Source organism: Crotalus tigris, unplaced genomic scaffold (genome assembly GCF_016545835.1).
Source record: "Crotalus tigris isolate CLP2741 ecotype Arizona unplaced genomic scaffold, ASM1654583v1 scf7180000018354.2857554, whole genome shotgun sequence".
Taxonomy (NCBI): domain Eukaryota; kingdom Metazoa; phylum Chordata; class Lepidosauria; order Squamata; family Viperidae; genus Crotalus; species Crotalus tigris.
The window spans coordinates 2,285,884-2,311,649 of NW_024096961.1; the positions used below are offsets into that span (position 1 = coordinate 2,285,884).

At 38.4% G+C, this 25,766-nt stretch overlaps 2 protein-coding genes across 2 annotated transcripts in view; one reads left to right on the forward strand and one right to left on the reverse strand.

Annotated features, from left to right (window-relative positions):
• Positions 1-10,256, forward strand: part of TSG101 (tumor susceptibility 101) — a 45,342-nt gene extending 35,086 nt beyond the window's left edge. Inside the window, exons 9-10 of the mRNA XM_039350788.1 lie at positions 6,091-6,330; positions 7,816-10,256. Coding sequence (XP_039206722.1) covers positions 6,091-6,330; positions 7,816-7,905 — 330 coding nt within the window. The 3' untranslated portion in view covers positions 7,906-10,256. The remainder of the gene's footprint in view (positions 1-6,090; positions 6,331-7,815) is intronic.
• Positions 10,257-11,744: 1,488 nt separating this feature from the next.
• Positions 11,745-25,353, reverse strand: LDHA (lactate dehydrogenase A). The gene is made up of 8 exons (XM_039350790.1): positions 25,207-25,353; positions 22,971-23,105; positions 21,758-21,875; positions 20,095-20,268; positions 19,383-19,556; positions 14,699-14,816; positions 14,291-14,414; positions 11,745-12,473 (listed from the first exon to the last, which is right to left on the reverse strand). The coding sequence occupies exons 2-8, from the start codon at positions 23,094-23,096 to the stop codon at positions 12,309-12,311; spliced, it is 999 nt and encodes a 332-aa protein (XP_039206724.1). The 5' UTR covers positions 23,097-23,105; positions 25,207-25,353; the 3' UTR covers positions 11,745-12,308.
• Between the last annotated feature and the right edge of the window lie 413 nt (positions 25,354-25,766).

Below are 25,766 nucleotides of genomic sequence, written 5' to 3' on the forward strand. Positions count from 1 at the left end.
GGAAAGAAAGAGGAGTAGGTCTAAGAACAAGACAAACACACAAATAGAACATACAAGTAGAAAATGGAAAAGGAGATTAGACTAATATCTATTAATATAAATGGATTAAATGCACCCGCAAAGAGAAAAAAAATACTAACACCCGCAAAGAGAAAACATACTAACAAAATAGCAAAACAACATATGGACATAGTTTGTTTACAAGAGGTACACATCAAAGAACAGCACAGGAAATATTTGGAGTTCCCCAAATTAGGAGTATTATATACAGCACTAGCTGAACAAAAACAGAGAGGAATAGCAGTTTATATCAGAAAAGAAATTAATGCTAAATTGAAGTACCAAGATACAGATGGAAGAATATTAGCAATAGAAGTACAACCCAAACAGAAATCATGGCTGCTAGTGGTAATGTATGCACCAAATGAGAATCAAAAAGAATTCTATTACAAATTACATGAGAAACTTATAGAAATTGGACAGGGAAATATTTGTATAGTAGGAGATTATAATTCAGTAGTGGATGTAAAAAAAGACTATATTAGTGATATGAAAAATAAAAAGAAAAGGAAAACACTACCAAGGACATTCTTTGATTTGGCACATGAATTTAATCTATCTGATCAGTGGAGGAAACGGAATAAAAAAAATATACATTTTTCTTGAACCCGCATAAATCTTGGTGTCAAATAGACATGGCATGGATGAATGAAGAAGTAGGACAAGACATAGAGACAATAGAAATAATGCCAAATATATGGGCCGATCATAACCCTCTGAAAATAGTTTGGAAAGGGCAGAAAAAAGTAAGAAGATGGATAATGAACTCTCACATTTTGAAAGAAAAAGAATTTATAGTAAGGATTAGAAGAGAAATGGAATTTTTTTTAAAGAGAATACAAAACAACAAACATCAGTACAAATTATTTGGGACACTGCGAAAGCATATTTCAGAGGCTTAGCAATAGCCTATATAGCAAGAAAAAATAAGGTTAAAAGGCAAACACAAAATATACTCCAGGAAGAGATTAAAAAATTGGAATCTAAATTACAAAAAGAGCCCCAAGATGAATCGATTAAAATGGAAATAGTTTTGGCTAAACATAAATTAAATATGATAGATCAAGAGGAAAGAGCAAAAGAATTAAAAATAGCAAAACAAAATTTTTTTGAACACGCAAATAAACCTGGGAGATGGCTCTCTTATAAATTAAAAAAAGAGAAAGAGAAAAGATTTATTCAGAAACTACATGATAAAAATGGAGAGTGGCAATACAAAATGGATAAAAAGAAATAAATAATTCAGAGTTATTTTGAGTCACTATATAAAAAAGAGGAAATAGATGTGGAGAGTATAAAACAATATTTAAAGGCTAATGGCTTGCCAGAATTAAAAGGACAGAGAGAAATATTGAATGGGAAAATAACAGCTTTGGAATTAAAAACTGCGGTGCAAAACCAAAAAAAATAATAAAACCCCAGGGCCAGATGGCCTTCCAGGGAAAATATACAAGACTCTTTACGAGGACTTTGAAACGATATTATTGGATGTGTATAATGATGTGTTGGAGAAAGCCAAACTACCAGACTCCTGGATAGAAGCCACTATATCCCTTATCCCAAAAGAAGGCACAGACCCCAAACAGATCAAAAATTATAGGCCAATCTCGTTGTTGAACACTGATTATAAAATTTTTACCACCATAAATGCAGAAAGATTGAAACTAATATTACAGGATATAATACACCCAGATCAAAATGGATTTTTACCCACAAGACAAATTAGGAATAATACGAGAGCGGTATTAAATGTCTTAGAATATTAGGAAGCACACCCTGGAAGGTAGCACTAATTTTTTTAGATGCTGAGAAAGCATTTGATAATCTCAGTTGGCAATTTATGTTCCAACAGATTGAGGACATGAAATTTGGAGGGAAATTTGAGAACATAATAAAGGCAATATATAAAACACAAAAGGCCAGCGTGATAATCAATGGAGACAATACAAAAAGCTTTGAAATAAATAAAGGAGTAAAACAGGGATGTCCCATGTCACCTCTACTTTTTATTTTGACTTTAGAAGTGCTATTAATTCAAATTAGAACTAATAGAGAGATAAAAGGGGTACAGGTTAAGACGGAAGAATATAAGACACAGGCATTTACGGACGATTTGGTCTTTTTTATAGAGGAACCACTAGAGAGAGGAAATATTTTGATAAACGAAATAGAAAAATACGGAATAGTGGCAGGATTAAAAATTAATAGAGAAAAGACCAAAATGTTAGTTTAAAACCTAACTGAAAAACAGAAAAGGAAATTAGAAGAGAATCTGGAATTGCAAATTGTAAAAAAGATTAAATATCTAGGAATCTGGCTTACCACAAGGTGCTCCTCAATAAAAGAGGATAATTATAAAAAATTGATATTACAAATGAAAAAAGATTTTGAGGCCTGGGGGAAATTACAATTATCATTATTAGGTAGGATTGCGTTGATTAAAATGAATATATTACCAAGACTATTATATTTATTCCAAACAGTCCCGATAAAATTAGAGAAAATTTTTTGGGAAGAATTGGGCAAAATAATAAACAAATTTATTTGGTCGGGCAAAAAAGCACAGATAAACATGAAAATGTTACAAGATAGTAGAAGTAGAGGTGGACTTGGGCTCCCAAAATGGGAAATTTACTACCAAGCAGCTGGACTATTCTGGATCAAGGATTGGATAAACCTAGACAATAAAAGAGTTTTAATGATTGAAGGGCATGACCTACAGGCTGGCTGGCATGCCTTTTTATGGGAAAAACACAAGAAAACACACACATATTTTTATCAACATCAGATAAGAGATGCGCTGAACTGTAGGAAAATCCCAAATTGGATTTCACCGATGGAGGCAATGATCACCCTAACACCTTGGATAAAAAAAAGATAATTAGATACAAAGAATTATTAGATAACCAAGGAAACCTCAAATCAAGAGAAGAATTAGAAGAACAAGGAATAATCATAGATTGGTGCCCATACTTACAGATCCAATCTAAACATAGTAAGGATATGGAAGAGCACGGAATAAACCAGACCCCACACCAATTGAATAAAATTTTAACAGGTAAGGAAGGAAAATATTTAACAAAAAAGTATAAATATTTATTGGAGTAGATTTGGAGGAAGAAATAGTGAAAGCGCCAATGATAGCATGGGCATGAAATGTGGGCCGAAATATAAAACTGGAAGAATGGGAAAGATTATGGAACATAAATTGTAAACTGACATTGTCAACTGCATATAGGGAAAATCAATATAAAATGTTCTATAGATGGCATTTAACACCAGCGAAATTGGCTAAAATGTACAAAAATATGAATCCGGAATGCTGGAAATGTAAAAATAAGAAGGGAACATTCTATCACATGTGGTTGTGCCGTAAAGCAAAGACCTATTGGGAACAGATAAGGAACTGGATACAGGAGATAACTAAGGTGCAAATTGAACTCAAACCTGAACTATTTCTTTTGGGTATAATAAATTTAAAGATGGAAAAACAACTCCAATACATCATTTGTTGTTGTTGTTGTTAATTGTGAAGTCGTGTCCAACCCATCGCGACCCCATGGACAACGTTCCTCCAAGTCTTCCTGTCCTCTGCCATCTTCTGGAGTCCATTTAAGTTCACACCTATTGCTTCAGTGACTCCATCCAGCCATCTCATTTTCTGTCGTCCCTTTCTTCTATTGCCCGCATAGTATATGCCCAGTGTTGGAAGGGTGAAAACATACCTACAAATGATATGATTATATACAAAATTCTAGAATGCGCGGAAATGAACAAACTTACGCTAGAATTAAAAGACAAGGAGGCAACAGAATTTTATGAAATATGGAACAAATGTTATGATTGGCTAGAACAGAGAAACAAAAAGACATGATTACTAATGTAAATAAATTGTAAATAATATATATGAGGTGTATAACACAGTACTGTTAAGAAAGAAAAAAATGTATTTTTATTTTTATTTTTGTTGTATAGTAAAAAAAGGAATAAATAAAAAAAATTTAAAAAAAGAAAAGGAAAGATCATTTACTAAGGCGTCTGGATAGAAATAAAACACTTGGTCTGGGAAGTAAAGATTCCCTGTGAAAGAGATTCTTTTTCTCATGCTTAGATGCTTTTCCTTTCATATTTCATCATGTAAATCTACATGTTGTGGTTGCATCTGAAATGCTGTTGTAGATCTTTATCTGATAAGTAGTGATGGACAGGTTGAACCATACTTAGTAACACCCATGTTCTGTGAGCTGCACTGGTTACCATTTGGCTTTCGGATGTGTTTCCAAGTGCGGGTTGTCATCTCTAAACTCCTTCCTGGCAAAGCGCCTGGTTATCCGAGGAACCATCTGTTTCCTTTGGTCTCTGCCTATCCAGTAAAATCTTACAGAGTTAACTCACTCCTGCTTCCCTTAAGTAAGCAGTATTACCATCAGAAGCCAGGAGGCGGGCCTTCTGTATTGCAGTGCCTATCCTCTGGAACAGTATCCCCTTGACCGCTCTCCTCAGTTTTTAAAGATCTTTGAAAAGGGGCTTCTGGTCTGTTTTTTTAAACTTTCCTATGAAGGAGAGAGTTTTATTTATAGTTAAGCCACCCCAAATGGTTAGAGTTGCATGGCCTGGAAATCTGATTAATAAATAAATCTCAAAAATGATGTTATTGACAGGATAGAATGGAGGAAAATTATAGGAGAAATCTCCTATCATAGCAGACAATTGTTAAGCCCCCTTGAAACATCTATAGCAGTGTTTCCCAAACTTGACAATTTTAAGGCATGAGGACTTCAACTCCCAGAATTCCACAGCCAGCAATGCTGGCTGTGGAATTCTGGGAGTTGAAGTCCTCATGCCTTAAAATTGTCAAGTTTGGGAAACACTGATCTATAGGATAAAGGTGTTAGGTTAAATGGATATTGCATAATGTTATTATACAGGGAACTTTTATATACTTAAAAATGTATTTTAAAATCTGGGAAATCTCGAAGGAAGCACATGAGCACGTGTTGTTTTAAGAAGGTAAGCTGAAATAATGTTTGCTTTATAACATGCATGTGATGTACCCTGAATCTGAAGGAGCAGTTTTTAATTATTTAGGGAGTTCACATATCTATAATGAAACGGTGATTCCATCAAAGTGGGCAGGCCCAATGGGAAGAAAACACTGTTCCTAAACAATGGACTGAGCAAAAAATGGATCATGACAAATTGATCAAATATTAGAATGAGATGAGGCAGTTATGGAAATTAAATCTTACTTTAGGAATTATTAAGAAGGGCATTGAAAATTATTTTTATAATAATATGCTTTTATAGAAATATAAGGGCCAGACTGCTGCATTTAAGAATGGCTTTTGAAACATTGGAAAAAATAGAAAAAAAGCAATCATACTTAAATGTATTTGAGATCTAGAGTTCAAGGAAAAGTATGAATAAAAGAGTTTATGATAAAGGCTTATAAATTTATGAGGGCATTGAAAAGTTAACTGATTATATATTTTATACATGAACCTAGAGTAATCTAGGTAAATTAATAATAAAAGATTCAAAGTAGATGAAATAATATATAGTTAGGATTATCAGCAGCAAGGCAAAAACCACGATATTATAAGCCATTTTTAAGAATAGCAGCAATGTGCATGGGGCTATCAGTCTGATACCACTACTGAATCATAGAGGAAAATAGTTAATATAGGAAATACAGGATTTAATTCAAATCTATTGAGTTTCTTCTTACCTCCCTTGGGCTGTTTTATATTAGTAATTGTACGTGACAACCAGTGATGAAAAATACCAGCCTAGAAACTGGGATGACTTTGGGCTAGTTACCCTGTCTCAGCCTTGGGAAAAAAGTCAATGGCAAACAGTTCCCAAAATGTTGCCAAGAAAACTGCAGGGACTTATCTAGTGAAGACTGACTCAAAGGAGCAACCACTAAAAAAAAGGACATTAGTCAGCAGCAAAAGGTGAAATTTAGACTGTCAATTTTAAATGGATATAAAGTCATTTTAAAACATGTCTGTCTGTCTGTCTGTCTAGGCTGAAGTTGACAAAAACATTGATCTCCTGAAAAAGAAAGATGAGGAGCTAAGCTCTGCCTTGGAAAAAATGGAAAGTCAGACAGAAAACAATGACATAGATGAAGTTATTGTTCCTACAGCACCACTTTACAAACAGATACTGAACTTGTATGCAGAGGAAAATGCTATTGAAGATACCATCTTCTATCTGGGGGAAGCACTGAGACGTGGAGTTATAGACCTTGACATCTTTCTCAAGGTAGCTTTAATGAAATAACCAGATATACATGACTATACCGGCAGTTCCGCTTGTCCACATTAATTCTGAACTTTAATGCTACTTAGTAAATGTGATATACAAGTGCAGTTTTCTTTTCCTGATCTAATATGGTATGCAGATAGTAATTTTGGACCCACCGTCCACATGGTAACTAGAAAGATATACAGTAAGCATATGTAGTAATAGCTTTCTCTGCGTTTCATCTTCTGTTTGTTTAGTTTCTCTCTCCCATATTTTTCTTTTGTTTTTTTCCCTAATTTACATTGCTATTGACTTTTGCCAGCAGGACTCTGCCACTAATTAATTCTCTGCTCCTGGTTATTCAGATTATAATCTTGCTACTTTTCAATGGAATACTTAGTATCCATGTGTATACATATATTGAAGTTCCAGAGAGGTATTTTATGAATCTGTCTTAGCTTGGCTTGGCTTGGCGCTTGGCATCTCCTACTAACTTTAGTTAATAAAATAGAAGCTCTCTCAACAGAGATCTATTGAGAGAAGAAAGTGGAATCACCAAAGCAAAATCAGTAGGAGCAGCAGCTTATTCATACATCCTTCATAGCAACACCATGCTTTATAAAAAAGCATCTTCTGTTTCTTTGTGCCGATTGTGTCATTTAAATTATGTCAATTAAAGACAGGGACATAATGGATTTAGATACCTTTATTTCCATCTCTCAATTAGTGTTCTCTAGAATTGGGACTACAACTTCCAGAATTCTCTGATAATGTAACCAGTTATAACCCCTGCTTCATTAAGCTAATGCATTCCAAATTGGTATTTGAAAACACTATGTATTATCCAGGTAATCCTCGACTTACAAACAGCGCTGGAAAAAAGTGACTTATGACCATGCTCATGATGGTTGCAGCATCCCCATGGTCACATGAACAAAATTTGGGCGTTTGGCAAATGGTTCATTTAGTTCATTTAATAATGAAGGTTGTGGCAAGGAAGGTTGTATAATGGGGTAAAACTTGCTTAATTACTGTCTCACTTAGCAATAGAAATTTTAAGCTCAATTGTGGTTGAACGTCGAGGACCACCTGCATAGAAATGATCCGCATTTACATCGTAGGGTTAGTGCCTTAGAATATTATCCCATTTCTGCTAATTAGAGCAGCCTCCTGTTGATTTTATGGCTTTATCAATATGTAGTTGATAATATGAAATGTCTTTTAGTAAAAACCTCAATACACATTGTGCAAAGGTATCAACCTCCTGAAAACATTGGGAAGTAAACTTAAAATCTATTGGGGAAGGAAAGGTACTAAAAATCAAACCATTTTTCTTACAGTACATTTTATTTTGACAAGCTCTTTTCAAAATGAAAATCTGGATTAGTAGTTGTAAATATTTATTTCGATACTGGAGTAATTGATGGTCTCAAATACCTGTATATCATGTTTGCTTTATCACTCTTGTGTGATTCATCCTAGATTTGTTTTACTTCTTTTCAGCATGTCCGTCTCTTGTCTCGTAAGCAATTCCAGCTGAGGGCGCTTATGCAGAAAGCAAGGAAGACTGCAGGACTCAGTGATCTCTACTAATTGACAGCATGAGGAAGTGTAGTGGGGGTCAAATGGTCATATTCTGAGTTTCCTTTGAATATGTAGGTGGAAAAATAAGTTATTACATCATTCAATTGTAAGATATTTTGAATGGATAATATATTTTTCTTTCTCTTCTTTTTGGTAAGGACTAGCTTTCATGAATTGCACTTTCAATTTTCTGTAAACCTTTTACATTGATGGACTGATGGCTAAATAAAATCCATTGCATAGCCTGTTTTGTGTGTGCTATAGACATCTGTGTAGTGTGCATGTCTTTGTTTTCATTTAATATCTGCAGAATATAGTTGGAATTGTTACCTGTGAACTTCTAAGATCAATTTGTAATAAAAGCCTAGAAGATAACTGGAGGCTGAGATAAAATGTGTTTTACATTATTTAAAATTGTTTTATGATCTGATCCTTTGCATACATACATGATTAGTAGACATTTCTTTGCATTGAAAAAACACTATCACTTCTCCCCTATTAGCTATAAATATATTTGCTCATTATTAAATCACTTATTCTTTTTATTAGATTAATTCTTTAAAATGTCTCTTAAAATGTGCCATTAATTTGATGAATTAATAACAAATTTGATGGTGGTGATTAGCTTAAATTACTTTAAAGGAGAACTATAACCAAACAAACCAATGAAAGATTAATTCACTATTAGCTATGATTGAACTGTGAAGCAGTATTCCTATGCAACAGGAATCCTACGTGCTTTGATTCTCCCATATTCATTATGGACATCTAAACCCTCTGGAACTGATTTTGTAAGAGGGAGAATTCATTTTCTTGTCTGATCACACTCTTTGCTCTGAAGATGTATTTTATATATAGCCACCAATCTCACATATTAAAAAATAACCAAATTTATACAATAAAAATCTCTAAAACAATAAAAAATATTAAAACCATGGAAAATAATATATCTGAGAGTGCAATTCAATTTACTAACAATGTAGTCCTTTAGTGGGCTATAGCCCGCTAGTACCAGACCCTCCAAAACATAATGGCGCAACCAAGTCTTTAGGCCCTTCCTAAAGGCCAGAAGGGCTAGAGCTGTTTTAAGTTCTAGGGCAGGCATGTCAAACTGCCGGCCTGCGGGCCGGATGCATCACACCGAAACTCATTGCCGGCAATGGGGAAAAAGTCCCAATAAGTTGCGTGATATCGCGAGTTTGACATGCCTGTTCTAGGCAAAAGATGATTCAAAGGGTGGGCATCAGGATAGGAAAAGCTCTCCTCCTGGGTCCTGTCAGATGACATTCCTTCGTGGATAGGATCTATAATATGCATCTCATGCTGGATTTGATGGGATGGGTGTTATTTAGTGATGGAGTTGCCAGTCCCAATTGTGCTTAGTAAGTGAGGACTACCTGCATAAATCAGGCAGGGGGGGCAAGAATATATGCACCACCCCCATCCTGAATCCTCCAGAAGGCATCCATAAACACAATCTATGCCATCTTGGTGCTATAACTTGGCATGAATGGAACTTCAAACGGGTCCACTTTCTTTTGGGTCCTTTGAAGTTGTGTATCTGCCACCTTCTCAACAAAAAGGGACGGTTGCAGCTGGATGAAATTTAACCAGTATTGTTACATCCAAGGATTATCTCTTGAGGAGAGGATGGACTACTACTGCTTCAAGACAGGGCAAATCACCCTCTCCGGCAAAAAAGCATTCACTACTGCTTGAATCCAACATAAATATAAAAAACAGGTGGTAGCATTCACAGTAGCATGGGCCTTACCTGCTTCTACAGGACCAACCAACTGAAATTGCCCAGATATCCAGGCAAGATCATACCTCAATAATTTCTATAGGTCCTGCCCAGCTGGAGTTGAACTATGACGTGATTTCACTTTATCTGCTAAATGCCTAGAATAAGTATGAATTACTGCTAAGTAGTTTTGTTTTTAATAACATTTAAATAATGTCCTACTACTGGAAAAAGAGTTTCCAAAACTTGAACACTGTTTTTAGACAAACCTTCTATGACTATTTTGTCAAGGGTGAAACTTTGGTAGCTACATGCCTTTGCGTTTCAACTTGCCTTTAGATTAAGGGGGGAGTTGTTACTTTCAAGTGGGTAAGAAGGAGAAACGAAACTTCTTCAACTCAGCTAAAGACCATGGGAGTCTGAAGCCGTGTCAAGGACACCAGAACAGGTGTGGACTTGAAGCAGATGCTTCCCATAACAAAGCAAACTTTTTAAGACATTGAGCATTTGGCTGGGAAAATATTGTTTATGTCTATGAATTGGTGTTAGAATCTGAGTTAATTTTACTTTTATATAACCATGTACTGTATCCAATAAACAGTAAACTTTTCAGAAACAGAATGAAACGAGTTTTATTTGGATTCTTGAGCTGAATGTTGACACATTTAATATTTTAGCCTCCCACAATCTCAGATAGGAATAGGGATCAAATATGAAATGTTTTATTAAATTTCCTCAATAGATGTATTGGGATTTGCAGAACTGCTTTAACACAAATCATTATGGTGACCTATATAGTCTCTTTTCTATTTGTAAAGATTGATGGTTGTATTCAGCCTGCTGTTCATAGCAATATTATTTTAAGATCAGTGTGGAATTTTTCACCTATGTATTGCATTGGTCCATGGTGGCACAGTAGTTAGAATGCAGCACTGCAGGTGAATTCTGCTGCCAGCAGTTTGGCAGCCTGATTCCCAATGGCTCAAAGAGTTTGGTAAAATAACAACCCAGATTGTTGGGGACAACATGCTGACTCTGTAAACTGCTTAGAGAGGACTGTTGTAAAGCACTATGAAGTGGTATATAAGTCTAAGTGTTATTGCTATTGGTCCCCGTTACATAGGTATTCTTCAGATCATGCTAATTTATGGACTGTAGCAGCAGGCAAGTTCTGTTGAATCTTAAACAAACCCTTGCATATATTTCAAAATACCAGAACTGCCTTTATAAGGAAGGTATTGTGTTGTTTGAGACCACATATATAAAAAATGTCCGTTTTAACTCGCGGAAAATATTTCTCAACAATCCTAAAAAAGGAAGTACCAAAGCTTTTTCTTTCCTCTGCTTCAAGCAAAAATGGATTTAGTATATTGTCAAAGGTTCATTGAATTCCTTTCTGCCAAAAAAGTGTTTACCAGAAACACTAAGCTCATTTGCTATAGTACTTAAAGTTTAAATGGGTTTATACTTTTTCTTGAAGCTTCCTGCTGATAGTTTTTATTAATTAAAATTTGCCACCCATCTCACAAGGCAACTGCTTTTATAATAGAATTTTCAATTGAGCTATATATCCAGAATGTTGCAGAATTAACATGCTCCTTCATTTTCAATTGTGGCATGGTTGTTACTCCCCTTCTAAAATAGGCAACTGTTGTGCCGTGATTACACCCTATGTTGACTATCATAATGTGTTTTTTCTCCATAGGTGTGGCTCGTATCCAATCCCAGCATTAAAAAAATGCATTGGTTGAAATTTTTTTACAAGACATAATGAAGATTTTGATGTTACTTCTGAAGCCCTAAACATCTTGGAGACTTTCCCATTATAAATGCTTTGACTGCAAGGCGGCCTTTCTGAAGATTCTAAGCTATCTCAGTAAATGTCTTTTTGGCATGTACAAAGTGGCATTTTTAGGTAATGCTCCTCGGCAATGAGTATATTCAGTCCACACCCCTAGCATTCAGAAGGGTTTGTCCACTTCATCCAATTTTCAGTTTTAACCGATACTAATTTTGGCACTAATTTTAGTTGGTTTTTAAAAATATTAGACGTCTTGAGCACTTGCCAGAACTGTGGGTGTGTATTAAATGAATGAAGATAGACAAAAGTAATTGATGTTTATTTTGCTCTTTTGGGCTGGTACTAAAGCTAGACAATTGCATCAATTCTAAATGTTGCATACACAATTCCCACAGGAGAGTACAGTTTTCTCTTGAAAAATATAGACAAAGACCTGAAGCAGTGATGTCAGGAAAAATACATTTACCGTTGCTTAGTAGTGGAAATTTAAGTCACCTGTCAGCAGAAAATATTGGTCAGTGAATTTGCCAATCATTTTTGATAGCAAAGACTTTGGAAAACTAAGTAACTTATTTTCTGATCTGATATCAACTGGGGAAAAGCAGGAGAATTTCATTTAGTAGTGTTTTAAGTAAATGCTGGATCGACTGTTATGTCCCTTCATAAAACCACATTATATTCCTATTCTGGTTACAGATCAAGATAGGAATCTTGCAGCTTCTGTTTCTAAATGAGGAACAGGAATTTTGTTGTAATTTAACCTCTGAGGCTTTGGATACATACTGTAAAGGAATTGTCTCATTTGAAAAGTGCAAATAACCATCTACTAAGACCTGTTTCACATTAGTAAACAGCAAAGAGACAGACTTAAAACTGAAGCTCCTTCTGGATCCCCCACAGTGTATCAGCACTCTTCTTCAATTTATCTTCTTCTTCAGCCTTCAAAGTCATTTTGATCACATCTGTAATGCCTGAAGAGCCCAGAACGCATGGAACGCTTAGGAAGACGTCATCTTTGATTCCATGCATACCCTGTAAAAGTCAAATATTTATGTCCATGAAATTCCACTTTTCTTTAAACTTAATAGATACTGGAAGAAATTAGAGAAAGCCACATAATTTATGGGTAGATGGAACAAGCATGCGGGCTTGGTTGGCCTAAAAACTCCCTCTATGAGGGAGATGGGACAATTAAGAATCTTGATACACACACACACACACACACACACATCACTGATACCAATTAGTTTGAATATTAAGAACAATGGAGGAGCATATGTTTCTAAGATCAGTGACATACACAGGGGAAGGGATTAAAACAGGATGGTAGCTGCAGCACAGGGATTGAGCTCAGCCCTTTTGCACGTGTGTCAATTTGTACAAAGGAGTGATTGCACTCCTGCAGCTGCAGGATTGAGCTCAGCCCTTTTGCACGTGTGTCAATTTGTACAAAGGAGTGATTGCACTCCTGCAGCTGCAGGATTGCCAGTTTTGAAACCCACACTGCCGACAGAACTATCTTGAGATTCATTAAGAAATAGGAAACCCTTTTTGAACTTGTCTCTGAGGGAGGGCAGGAGTCACCTGCCCCTCTGAATGACTGAACTTAGAAGACACTATAAACATTGACTTTTTGACCAGAAAGGGAAACAATGGAAAGGGGCACATATTGAGCTCTTCTCTCCATCTTTAGCTGAACTTTCTCGAGGGGGAACTGCAGAACCAGGCAGCCACTATTAACTTTCCCCACCTTGGAAAGTTATCCTTAATAACAAGGAACATCTGTTGAAGACGGGGCTCCTTAATGGACTGGCCTTTGGGAAGGAAGCAGATAATGCTGTCGGGACTGTCTGATCAACTGGGTTTCCACTTACAGACACAAGAGGGCTACTGAATATCCCAGAAACAAACTTGGCTCTTTTTGCTTTATTGCCCCTTTAGGCCTTGTAAGCACAGCCTTTCCAGATCCCTAGAGCTGCCCTTTCAAAATTGGGTTTTGCAGTATAAAAGAAATAGCCAACTTTGCCTTGTTAGTCCAGGTCAGACAAAGGAACAGAATGCCAAGAACCACCTTCTGAACTGGCCTGAACCCTAGGAGAATCATGGCTTCAGGATTGAAAGGGACCCCCCCTCCCTCTTCTGAAGGCTTGGTTAACCCTTCTTGAGAACCACAATCATGTGATGAAAGGTATGCAAGCCTTCCTTCCTCTTCTTCCTAATCTGCCCGCCTTCTCTTCTTTCCTGCCCCTTCACAATCTATCGTGATTAAATGAGCTATCTTTTCAGTCCCTCTTTTCTCTTTCTGAAATCCCAAAGCAAGCCCAGTACACCCTCCCTCTACATATTCAATAAACATACATTGCAAGACAAAAAGGAGCTTCTATCACTCTTCCAAAAACCTGCATGCTACCCATTCTTACTAAGGATTTTTTGCTGCTGTTTTTTCAGCACTGCTTAAATGGCTTTCCCCATTGAATGTTATGTAGTGATAACTACTTTGTCTTCCATGACTGTTCTTTCCATTAAGTGCTTCATTGACATTTTCTCCCTTTGGATTGCTATTCCCTCACCTCTTTATTATTTCAAAGGCTATTTTCCGCTGCGTGTATATCTTTCATTGCCCTTTCTCTGCCTTCACTATGCTATTTCTCAACAAACTACACTCCCTTTCTGAGGTCTGTGGGGCTGGTATTTTTGAGATCCATATTCACTCTGGGATGTGTAGAGAATTTCAGAACTTTTAAGTCTATCTTGCATTCCAATTTCTGCTGGATACAGGATGTTGGAACTGAATCATGGCTAAATACACAAATTATAAAACCATAATGACTTAACAAGTAGTTGATTACCTTCACCATTGTAGAAATTGGATGTACTCTCCTTAAATTCTTCATGATAGTTTCAGCCAGATCAGCCACAGAGAGACCAATTGCCCATGATGTGTATCCCTTCAGCTTGATCACCTCATAAGCACTACAAAAGATTACAATGTTAGATTGGTCTGCAAAACTATATTGCTAGGAAATGATCTAAAATACAATAAACTGATTTGCAAATTAAACCAATGTTTTCAGATTTAGTTCATGTACATGTACTTTAGACAGTGCATGTCAATAAATTCCAATATACCATAATGTGTGAGATTTTATAATATTTGTGGGACTACCTAAGTTAGTGATCAAATTTTATCACAACATTAATGTACTGTACCTTTTTTATATGATTCTTAGCCACATAAATTTGAAGTATTTATTTACCTGTCCACCACCTGCTTGTGGACTTCTTTCCAGTTCTCCTTGTCTCCATCAGTACCCATCTCAGGATGCAACTCTTTTAGGGAGACACCAGCAACATTCACACCACTCCAGACAGGCACTAAATAAAAAGATTTTCCAGGTTATTCATGCCTTCAGCTCATTATATTTACAAAATTATATGGTATCGTTAAAAAAAATACTTATAACTTTAATTCCCCATACATGAGCTTCAGGAAAGCTCCGAAACAAGTGAAAATTGATGAGCTAGTTCCAAATATGGGATACATTCTAGGAAGCAATGAAGATCCATGTACTGTAAAGGAATACTTTAAGCCTTTGACCCAATTAGAAAAAGATACTGGACTAGCTCCAGATAATCAGGACTCAAATCTACCCTCATTTTTGGTTGAACAACTTTGGCAGGAAAGAAGTGAGTAAATCTTTAACAACAGCTCCTTTTCATACTGACTTGCTGACAAATCAGTGCCTCTTTATTATGGACTTTGGATCTTTTTTTCGAATACAACTGGAATTAATGTGAAGCTCTTCGAGCTTTTATACTCTTTGCACAAACATATTTTGTTCTCTTGGGATGTTCAAGTACCCTCATTTTTTTGTAAATTCTGTATCCATGTCTCTCAACCTTATTCCAAGGGATGAAACTCAACCTCAGGAATCTCAACTTTAGCCACTCAGCCTGATCTTTTATCCTCAACCCATATTTTAAATATTATCCTTACCTTCAGAACACAAGTTCCTTGTACAATTAATAAGTGACTAGCCTTATGGAATGAGATAAATGCCTGAGGTTCATCCTCCTCAAAATCAAATTAACTTATTTCTTTTAATGAAACCCAAATATATATATAAAATGGCTTGGACATGGTAAGCAAGCTGTGAATGGTCCTCTCTGCTTCTACAGCTAGAATTTGGCTTGGACACCATGTACTATGTATAATTTATCCCTCAGGGCTTGTGGAAGAGCAAACACGGCTCCTTTCAGGCACAGGAAAACTAGCAACAGATTTTAAAAGCTGGATATTATATTTCTGATCTTTTATTTTTGCTCAGTTTCACTACATAGGAGTTTACTGGATGAAACAGAATTTTGTAGCAATTTTATCTTGATACCAAAATGAAAAGGAGACCAAACAATTAATGTAAATGTATGATATCTGACTAACATTTTCCTGATAATTGTATTGGAATGGAGGACTGGCAAAAATGAACTAGTAGAAGTGAAAAGGATCCAATACTGTACTCCACAGCAAGAATGATTAACTAAGTATTTCCTGTATTATGTACTTAATTTTTGTCTAGGGTAGATAGCCAAGTATTTTGTAATATATGGCATAAGGGTAGGTAGGTATCACAAAGTGCAAAGTAAAGCAAATCTTTCATTGTACAAGGTTACACAATTGAAGAATAAACTATCAATGTAACACCATAAAATTATTGAGAATAAATATTCCTGGGCACTTGTAAGAAACCTCAAATCTCATCAAATGGTCTATTGGATTCAACTATGAAAATCTCTTGTCTATAATGAAGGTAGGACATTCTACAAGGAGTAACTCCCTCCTATTCCTGATGCAAGACTAGAAAGTTCTGACTTCTCCTTCAGTGAAGGAGCTCCCTTCCTAGTTTTGGAATGGCAAACTAGAAAGAGAGCTCAAAGGAAGAGGAAAACTTGAAATGCATAAGAACAAAGAAGAGACATGACACACTAAAGGCCTTCATGGTAAGTCCACTGTCCTGAACTATTTCCTACAGTATTGTTCTGCCAAAGGTGACTTCAGCCAAAGCATAAGGACTAAGCTTATGGCCCAGATGGGCTTTTTGGAATGGCACTAGATCTGAATTCCTGCTTTGCTCAGATAATCTCAACAACTTGCTTCTTGTGTATTTTTACCTTAATAACTTGGTTTGGGGACTGGGGCAGAGGGGAGTATTTCTTCCTGGCTCTACTGAAAGATCAAGTCCACCTTGTTCATGACCAGTGGGAGATGCAGAAATCCTTCCTTGTAGAGTGCCTAATGGCTGAGATTTTGATCCCAAGTTATGGCAATTTATAAATATCACTTCCCATGTCAAGTGCTCCAAGGCTGAGTCATGGAAGGATTCAAATAGGCTTGGTCTATATGGATTTATTGTCCTCAGCTGAGGAAACAGTCCTACTCAATTGCCAAGTATGTCCTTCACAACCAAAGTGATTTAATCTCCCTTGACATATAATATGTCTGATGATGCTAAAAGACTCCACAGTTAGGATGTCAAGTAGGCAAACAAATTCAAGAACCTATGTTTCCTGGGCCAACTGAGATCTATTCCTTGCAGCTCCATTATCTTGCACTAGTCCAAGGGCCTAGGGCAAGGGTAGGCAACCCAAAACACTCAAAGAGCCACTTGGACCCGTTTCCCACCAAAAACAAAACACTGGGACCCACAAAACCCTTTTGATATGTAAAATGAAGATAACACTGCATATATCCTTTTTTACCTTTATTATAGGTGTGTGTGTGTGTGTGTATGTACATATACATACATACACAGGTAAAAAAAGGATATATGCAGTGTTATCTTCATTTTAGATGTCAAAAGGTTCTCTCTCTCTCTGTCTCTCTCTCTCCCTCCCTCTCTATCTGCCCTTGGTCTGCCACTCCTCTTTCCCCACTTTCTTTCTTTCCCCACTTTCTTTCTTTCTTTCTTTCTTTCTTTCTTTCTTTCTTTCTTTCTTTCTCTTTCTTTCTTTCTCTCTCTCTCTTTCCTCTCTCTCTCTCTCCCTCCCTCCCCCCCTCTCTCTCTTTCTCTCCCCCCTCTCCTATCTGCTGCTCACCTGGCAAGCTGGTTTCAAGCTGTTCTCCAACAAGCTCAGGGGTAGGCAACCTCTATGACTCATGGACTTCAACTCCCAGAATTCCTGTGTCAGCCTATCTGGGCTAGCTAGCTCTCCCCTGCCCTTCCTGCTTTGACACAGCAAAGGGAGGAGCTCCGCCCAGTAAACTTTTCAGCTCCTCGGAGAACACTGTGAGTACGCTCTCTTTTTTACTTACACACACACACACAGAGAGAGAGAGAGAGAGAGAGAGAGAGAGAGAGAGAGAGAGAGAGAGAGAGAGAGAGAGAGAAGCAGGGAAGCGCAATTGCCTTTCTCTGTCTCTGTCTCTCTCTGCAAAGGCAGAGGACGCTGGGAGCCACAGGGGAAAGGCTCAAAGAGCCGCATGCGGCTCCGGAGCTGCAGGTTGCCGACCTGTGGCCTAGGGAATTAGTGGGAATGGTAGGAGGAAATGTACAGTGGGTCTTAAGCCCAGATGGGGCCCAGAATGTTGATTCCACTCCTCTAAGTTGAATCAAATATATCTATGGACATATGCATGCTAGGCAGCTATATTGGGAGGTCTACTTGGAGTTTACAGGAGGTAAGTAAAGAAAAAAGAAAAGCAAGTGCTAAGAGGAAAAAAAAGAAAGCAGTAAGGTGCTGGAGATCTATCTGCCAAAGTTGAGGGAATTCTTGACAGGCTAGTGCAGTGTTTCTCAACCTTGACAATTTTAAGGCATGTGGACTTCAACTCCCAGAATTCCACAGCCAGCATTGCTGGCTGTGGAATTCTGAGAGTTGAAGTCCACATGCCTTAAAATTGTCAAGGTTGAGAAACACTGGGCTAGTGTTCCCTGTGAAGCAATGCAATGATGGAACTGGGAAGCTGATATATCTTTCCACTGAAAGCAACAGTCAGCATCTTTTCAGCTATTCCATAATGCAAAATGCACTGGCTGTGCTGGAGGAAAATCATCTATCACAAATGGGAGTAAAAAGTGCTAGTCTGGACCCTGACATCACGTTAAGAAAAACAGCAATACAACTAGATATTAAGATGACTTTCCCCTAAAGCAGGGGTTCTCAACCTTGGCAACTTTAAGACTTGTGGACTTCAATTCCCAGAGTTCCTCAGCCAGCTTTGCTGGCTGAGGAATTCTGGGAATTGAAGTCCACAAGTCTTAAAGTTGCCAAGGTTGAGAACCCCTGCCCTAAAGTCTGCAAGTAATTTTTTAATGCATTATTTTATACTCCATACAGACTGTTAAAATTAGCTACTCTCGGCTATTACATTAACTTCTGTGTAGGATGGCCAGGGTGTCAGATGGGACAAACTCTAAAAAACCCCAAGCCTTCCTTTATAAAACTCCCAAGAGTCTCTTACAACGAGATTTATTTTGAACTCCCATGTTGAGTGCAGAATTCAGATTGATACAAGTTTGGCCTACTTGGATTACAGAACTGACCTTTCCTGAACAGAACTAAAGTCAAATATAGCTCATCTAGTGTTACCTTCATAGGGCAGGGGAGATTAACTTTTTATATTGAGAAGGGAATAGAGAAAAGCTTTCTTTAGGCTTGCTCGGTGTGTAAATCTAACATTCAGGAGCCAAACATACTTCCAGTACAGCAGAACTCTAGTTAGATCAAAAGGATTTTGTTAAAACTTTACACACACGCACCACAAACATGAAAGAGGTCAGAAGATTTCAGGTGCAGGCCAGCAAGTATATTACAAAACACACAGGCTTCTACAATCCTGGAAGCTTTCATAAAATGTTGCAAACCTGCAACTTTTTCCAGAACAATTTGATCATTCTGTTTAGTACATAATTAGGTTTAATGCTAAGAGAAAAAATTGCTTACCACTGGAATCTCCATGCTCTCCAACAATCCAACTATGGCAGCTAAGAGGATGGATACCCAGCCTGTCACCCATCAGATGGCGGAAACGGGCAGAGTCCAGATTACAGCCACTTCCAATAATACGGTGCTTAGGAAAGCCACTGATTTTCCATGCCACATAGGTCAGAATATCCACTGTAGATTAAAAAAATAAATAAATTGAAAAATATTTGCCATAGTAAAGGGAGAAACTGTGAAGAAAGCTTGCTCATCATTAAAGAAAATCTACAGACCTTGCCTCCAGGTCAAAATTATAAGTTAGACAGGTTCGCCCATTTATTTTCACTTGTACATAGGAATTTCTCAATAACGAGAAGGCCAAGGTAGCAGTAGCAATTAGACTTATATATCACTTCATTGTGCTTTACAGCCCTCTCTCTAAGTGGTTTACAAAGTCAGCATATTGCCACCAACAAGCTGGGTCTTCATTTTAGCGACATTCCCAAGACTGACTTCCAATCTCATTCTGAAGAAAGATATTGCTACATTTGTACTGGACCTGCCAGATGTTTGGGAACATATACAAAAGTGGATTCAGTATTCATAAGTTTCCATAAGAGAAAAGTCAGAATTTCTTTTAAATTTCCATCCAAGAGACAGATGCTCCTCCCCCATTAAAAACCCTGGACAATAAACAATAGACTATAAACATTCAGAAAGGGAGATGGCCAACCTGGATTGGAAACAACAAGCAGTTTGCAGTGAGGGCTGTATTTGACAATGTTGGGAATGATGAATTTGAAGATATTCACATTGCGCTGAACCAGGTTAAGACGAGATTCGCCTTCTTGTTGACGAGCTCCAGCAGTGATGATGACCAATTTAGAGTGTGCAGTCACAGCATAATCTGCCAAAAAGAGATTGTACCTTCAACATACATTTCAGCTTCTATCTGTGTGATGGGTGAATTCACTGCATGAAACTTTTCATGTCAGAGAAGAACTGGGCTATAGTACGAGAAATGCAAAATCATGAAAACGGAATTTATGCCCTTCTTACAGGTTGCAAGTAGCTACATCAGCCTTCCCCATCCTGAGGTCTGTGAATTGGGGGGGGGGGACTTCACAGTCCAACACTGCTAAAAGTTCATTGAGGATGATTACTTTAAGTGTTTCTAAATGTATCCAAGAGGAAATGTAAACCTGTCTTCAAATTTCCTCAAATTCCCATGGTTGCTAAAATGTTCAAATTTCCATGCAAAAAAAATTTGAAGAAAAAACCCAGTAATACAAAAGTTCACATCCTATTAATTTATTTTACTAATTCTTTTCAAGCAGAGTCAATGAAAAGTCCAGGTTACTTTTATAGCCTCAGAGACATAATCAACCCAAATCCATCATTCTTGGGTTTGATAAAAAATGATACTGACAAAGGTGAGGGAGATGGCTTGTCATGAAATGCTATGATCTACATTGCTAACACAGGCAAGGCTGTGATTAAATGAAGCAAAAAGAAAACAGTCCTGAAACAGCAATTCAAACAGTAGCCTGCTCCATCCAGTAGTGAGCTCACAGGCTCTTTAGAATTCTGATTTGTTTCTATTATCAGCCCCATAAATCCATACATGTAATGGCAGCACAATTTGTTTGTGGATCGAAGACCATTCTGGGGTCAAAATTATCTCACTTTTCTGCCTACTTTCTTTTTCACATGACTGTATTCCAAAAAATTCTTTGCTTATCTTTGATAATGTGTGAAAAAAGTTACATCTGTCTGATTTAGCTACAGTCCTTTTATTTCTTTTTTGTAACCATGGCAGTCTGACTACAAAACAATTTATTGAAACAGTGTAAAAATAAACATAGTTTGGTTTATGTCTAGCAGCAAAGCCGAATAAAAGCTGAAAAAAAAAAAAGTAAAGCTAGAACTTCTGCCATCAAGACAAAGTGATAATGAAGAGTATCTTTTTTAAATCTTTCTGGAAAACCAAGTGAAATGGATCCAAATTTTGTAATGCTGTAAATAATCCCACTAAAATCACTATTAGACATAATTAACTTTTCCAAAACTGTGGCAATAGATACACAATGTGATATTTAATTCTACCCAGTTGATACTGTTTTGGGATGTGTGTGTGTGAGAGAGAAGTATATTAACAATGAGTAGCTACCACACCAATTTGTAAACCTTCAGGTCTGTGACTGATTAAATTCACTGTCTACAGCTCATAACCCATAAGAGAAGAATAATTAAGAAGCACCAACTTTACAGTTATCTTAGCAAAAAAAGGAATTGTATTCGTCCCCCTAGCCAAAGTCCCATTCATTTCCAAGAAATATCAATGTTACCACTTTCCTAAAACAAAAATGGGTTTTTATAACATAAAAGATTGTAACCTTTGCTAGAGACAATCTTTGGTGTTCGGAGAAAGAGGCTGCCATGCTGAAGATCCAGCATCTCTCCCTTCAGCTTGTCTTCCACAACATCAACAAGAGCAAGTTCATCAGCCAATTCCTTTAAAAAAGGGTCAAACATTAAAAACAAAATAGAGAAAGAATGGCATCCCACATATTTTTACTGACCTGAACACTGGAGCATTAGACTTTCTCCAGCTCTTAACCTAGATAGCAAAAGGCAATACCAAATGAAATCTATCACTTTCCTGGCAAAATCAGGTTTTCTGAGTCTCCAATAATCTCTCATGCATGCCTTATGTTTAGTATGACAGATCGGACTTATTTGTCCATTTACTAGGCTGCCCAAAAGCCATCTTCACAAAATTATATACAAGAAAAACATGTTAGGCACTGCCCTGAGAGAACAATACAAAATATTATTATCCCCCCCAGCCTCCAGACACTTAAATCAAGGCCTGGGGGAAGAACGGCTCCTTTGAAGGCAAGGGAACAAATCTGCAAAGGGATGGATGTCCCAGGGGGCAGATGCTGCAATAGAGTAGGGGCCCTCTTCTTGGGTCCTACCGAATGACATTACTCATATGATACCCTATAAGACCATTTGTAGTACAAATATTGTTGGTTCAGTTCAATAAGATTAATTCTCGTAACCTAGTATTAATATTTTCAGCAGAATGAAAAGCTTTTTATCCACAGATCTATTTGTGTAGGCAGACAGGACTGGCTTCTTAAAATTTCAAAAATAAATAATACATTTAGTAGTATGTAAGACCCAAATACACAGAAACCACAGAGAAATGTAGTTTGCTTATACCACTTACTTCAAAAACATCATCTTGTATTTGTACCTTAAAGAAGCTCGGCAGATTTTAAAAAAAAAAAATCCATTGCCTTAAGGAGTTTTTCTCTCTCTCAGTTGCATTAAAAATGACTAACATGTTATGTTACCACTAGACGTATTATGTTATGTGACTTCAAAGAGGTCACAGCATCTTAAAGGCAATGGGCAAAAACTGAAAGGAAGGAAGAGAGACAAATTAAAAGTAGACATTCTGGTTTAAAGATACTGATCACATCTGTAGTACTCCCAATCTATGCTTTGGATCCACAGCTGCCCTCTATTTCAAACAAATTGCAAGGATCCAAAATATTGCAAGGAACACACTACAATTTAGATGGACACAGCAATTACCTTCATCAAAATACTTATGGCACAAGCCATGCCAACTGCACCAACCCCAACCACAGTGATTTTGTTATGGGCATGTTCTTGTTCTTCTTTATGGATAGTTTCAATCAGTTTTTCTTTGAGAGACATCTTGTAACACTGGAAGAAAGAATGACAAGAAGCTCATTGTCTTATATTTGTCATTTGCTGTATTGTACTATTACATTTGCTGTCAGAGTTCATTTCTAGCATTATCTCAGCACTCAGGTGTTTTATGTCCCCACATACACACATACCAATTTAATTAAGGAAATGTGCCAGAATTAGGTTATTTTCAATTTGGTTTATACCATATTTTCTTTACACAAGAAATGTGGATGCAACAGAACAAAAAGGACAAGGAACATGTCCTCACTGACCATGGAAGCTGTACAATCTTTAACAAATTTTTATGAAAATTTGTCCCACAGTCCCTTGAGGCATGCCTTTGATAACACCAGCAGCTGCACAATAATCTGCATAGTCAACATTTTACTTTCTAAACATAGGATCTGGCAAGAACAACCTCAACAGAGGCATCATCCCATAGTCTCTTTTCATCTTGCTCAATGCACATTCAGACACAAAATTTAGATGGCAACTGGAAAACTCACAGAGATGGGACCTATATAAACAAAAGCAACGAAAGCAATGTATGGTTTGCATTGGGCAAACTGCACTATGGACACAAAGATCACAGACAGTATGAAATTGATTGTTTGAAGTTAAAGTCCAGAAAGTCTGTGGCTATAAAGACAGTCTGGTTCAGGGCACGATCTGATACACTTGGGCACATGAACTCCAGTGACCCTGGATATTGATCAAACAGGACTCTTTCTTACATCTTTGTATTTGCAGTTTTGATCACTCTTTGGAAGTTCTACTTTTCTGCAAGGGCCCCTGGGATAGTGAGTGAAAAGCGGAGACTATGCCTAGGTTCCACTGAGCTTCCTGGAGGAAGGACAAGCAAGCCAGTAATAAAATAGGATATTTCTGTAAGTGTCAGGAGCTGGAAAAAAAAAAACCTGTTGCCTTATGTACGAAGATTATTCTATAGGGCATGTGGTTTTTAACCCCTGCCGCTTCCCCCCACCCCTCCCGACTGTTCTAAATCCCGGTCATTCCGGGACAGACGGTAAATCGATGCAATTCACCGGGAAATGCCCCTCAGCTAAAGCAACTAATCAAATCTCCACGCTCAATGCCTTCAGACATCGTGGGCACCCCATCACTGGAGGTTTTTAAGAAGAGGCTGGACAGTCACTTGTCTGATGGTATAGGTTCTCCTGCTTGAGCGGGGGGGGGGGGGGCTGGACTAGAAGACCTCCAAGATCCCTTCCAACTCTATTCTGATTCTCTCTCAACACAATGCCGATCACAAAGAGGGAAACGACCATTGTCCAGGAGACAAACGACCTTCTAGGACGCGACCACGAGCCTCGGAGCCTGAGACGCCAAGTCTGCACAGGAAACCAATTCAAGGAGCGGCGGCGAGGCAGGAGCCAGCCCGACTGTGACGCTGGGGCAGCCTGAAGCCTGTTAAGCCCCATTGCGAGAGGCCAAGCCGAAGAGGCCCGAGGGCCTCGAGTCGACAAACGCAACCTTAATTAAGAAAAGCTGGTTAAAAAGATACGAGGGCGGGGGTGTGGGTTGGGGGGAGATTGTCGTGCAGCAATGAGTAACCCGCAAGCGGAGGCTTCAGACAAGCCGACCACCCCGCTGCTTTTCCAGGACGCTGCGAAGTTGTATCTACACCGCTAGGCTTAGCAGCCCAGCAGCCGCTCGTTCAGAGGAAGCAACCGGTTGCTCCTCCTACCGGTCCGGTCCAGGGATGGCCCTCTTCCTCCAACGTCCAGTTCTTAAATCTCGAGACGGGGGGGGGGCTCTCCACGGCCCTTTGCAAGGGGGAAGGAAGCCGAGGCAGAGAGCAATGAAGTTGCCCTCGCCACGCTTTTGCTGCGAAATTCAGCAAGACGGTAACGAAAGCGGCCGACCCCTCCACATCCCATTCAGAAGACCGTGTCCCCGCTTTTTTCATTCGTACGCGCGGGAATTATTGATGCTGGACGCGCATCCTCCTTCTCAACCAACACAAGACGCCGGCCGCATCCTTCCCCCAAGCGGCGGAGTCCAGAAAAATAAATTGCTTTTCTTGTGCAAAAAAGCCCGACCCTCTTTTTTTTTCCTCCTTCCTCTTCTTCCCTCCAGCCCGCTCCCTTACCTGGTGGTCTCTAAGCAAAGTCCCTGCAACCCCTCCAATTGCCGCTCCAGTACCGCGAGGCTGCGGAAGAGGCGGCAGGTCTTTTAATAGGGATTCCCCACGTGACCTCGGAAGGGCGGGCGGACACCGGCCGACGTGCCAAGATTCACGTCTGGGGTGGAGGGGGGGAGGAGAAGGGTCCCGGCCTGCCCGGGTCTTCGCTTTCTCGCACGTGCTTAGTAGTTGCTACTGGGGGGCGTCAGAGCTCCACAGTCCCTCCGTTCTAATTCTACTGCATCGCCCGATCCCTCAGCAGCCCGGAAAATCTCTCAGGGTGGCAAAAAGAGGCGGGCTCCCCTTGTCGCCTTCTTTAGAACAAGGGCGATTTGAGATGATAGCTCCTAATGGACTGCTGACCGTTACCACGAGGCAGAATAATTATCCTGCATTTCCCCCCCCCCCGTCACTCCTCTCAAGTTGACGAAGAAGAAGGAATTGTCAAACAATTTAGGCCAGTTTCCCAAGTGGTATAACTTGATGGGGTTTTTTTTTACGTGTGCTTCCGAGGTCAAGTTATATGT

What these genes read in the sequence shown, in the direction of transcription:
- LDHA (XM_039350790.1), bottom strand. Translation starts at nt 23,096, where the DNA reads ATGTCTCTCAAAGAAAAACTGATTGAAACTATCCATAAAGAAGAACAA. An exon ending in AGAGCATGGAGATTCCAGTG is followed by an intron (nt 14,817 to 19,382) that starts GTAAGCAATTTT and finishes CTTTTTATTTAG; the next exon opens with TGCCTGTCTGGAGTGGTGTG. An exon ending in CACAAGCAGGTGGTGGACAG is followed by an intron (nt 14,415 to 14,698) that starts GTAAATAAATAC and finishes AATCTTTTGTAG; the next exon opens with TGCTTATGAGGTGATCAAGC.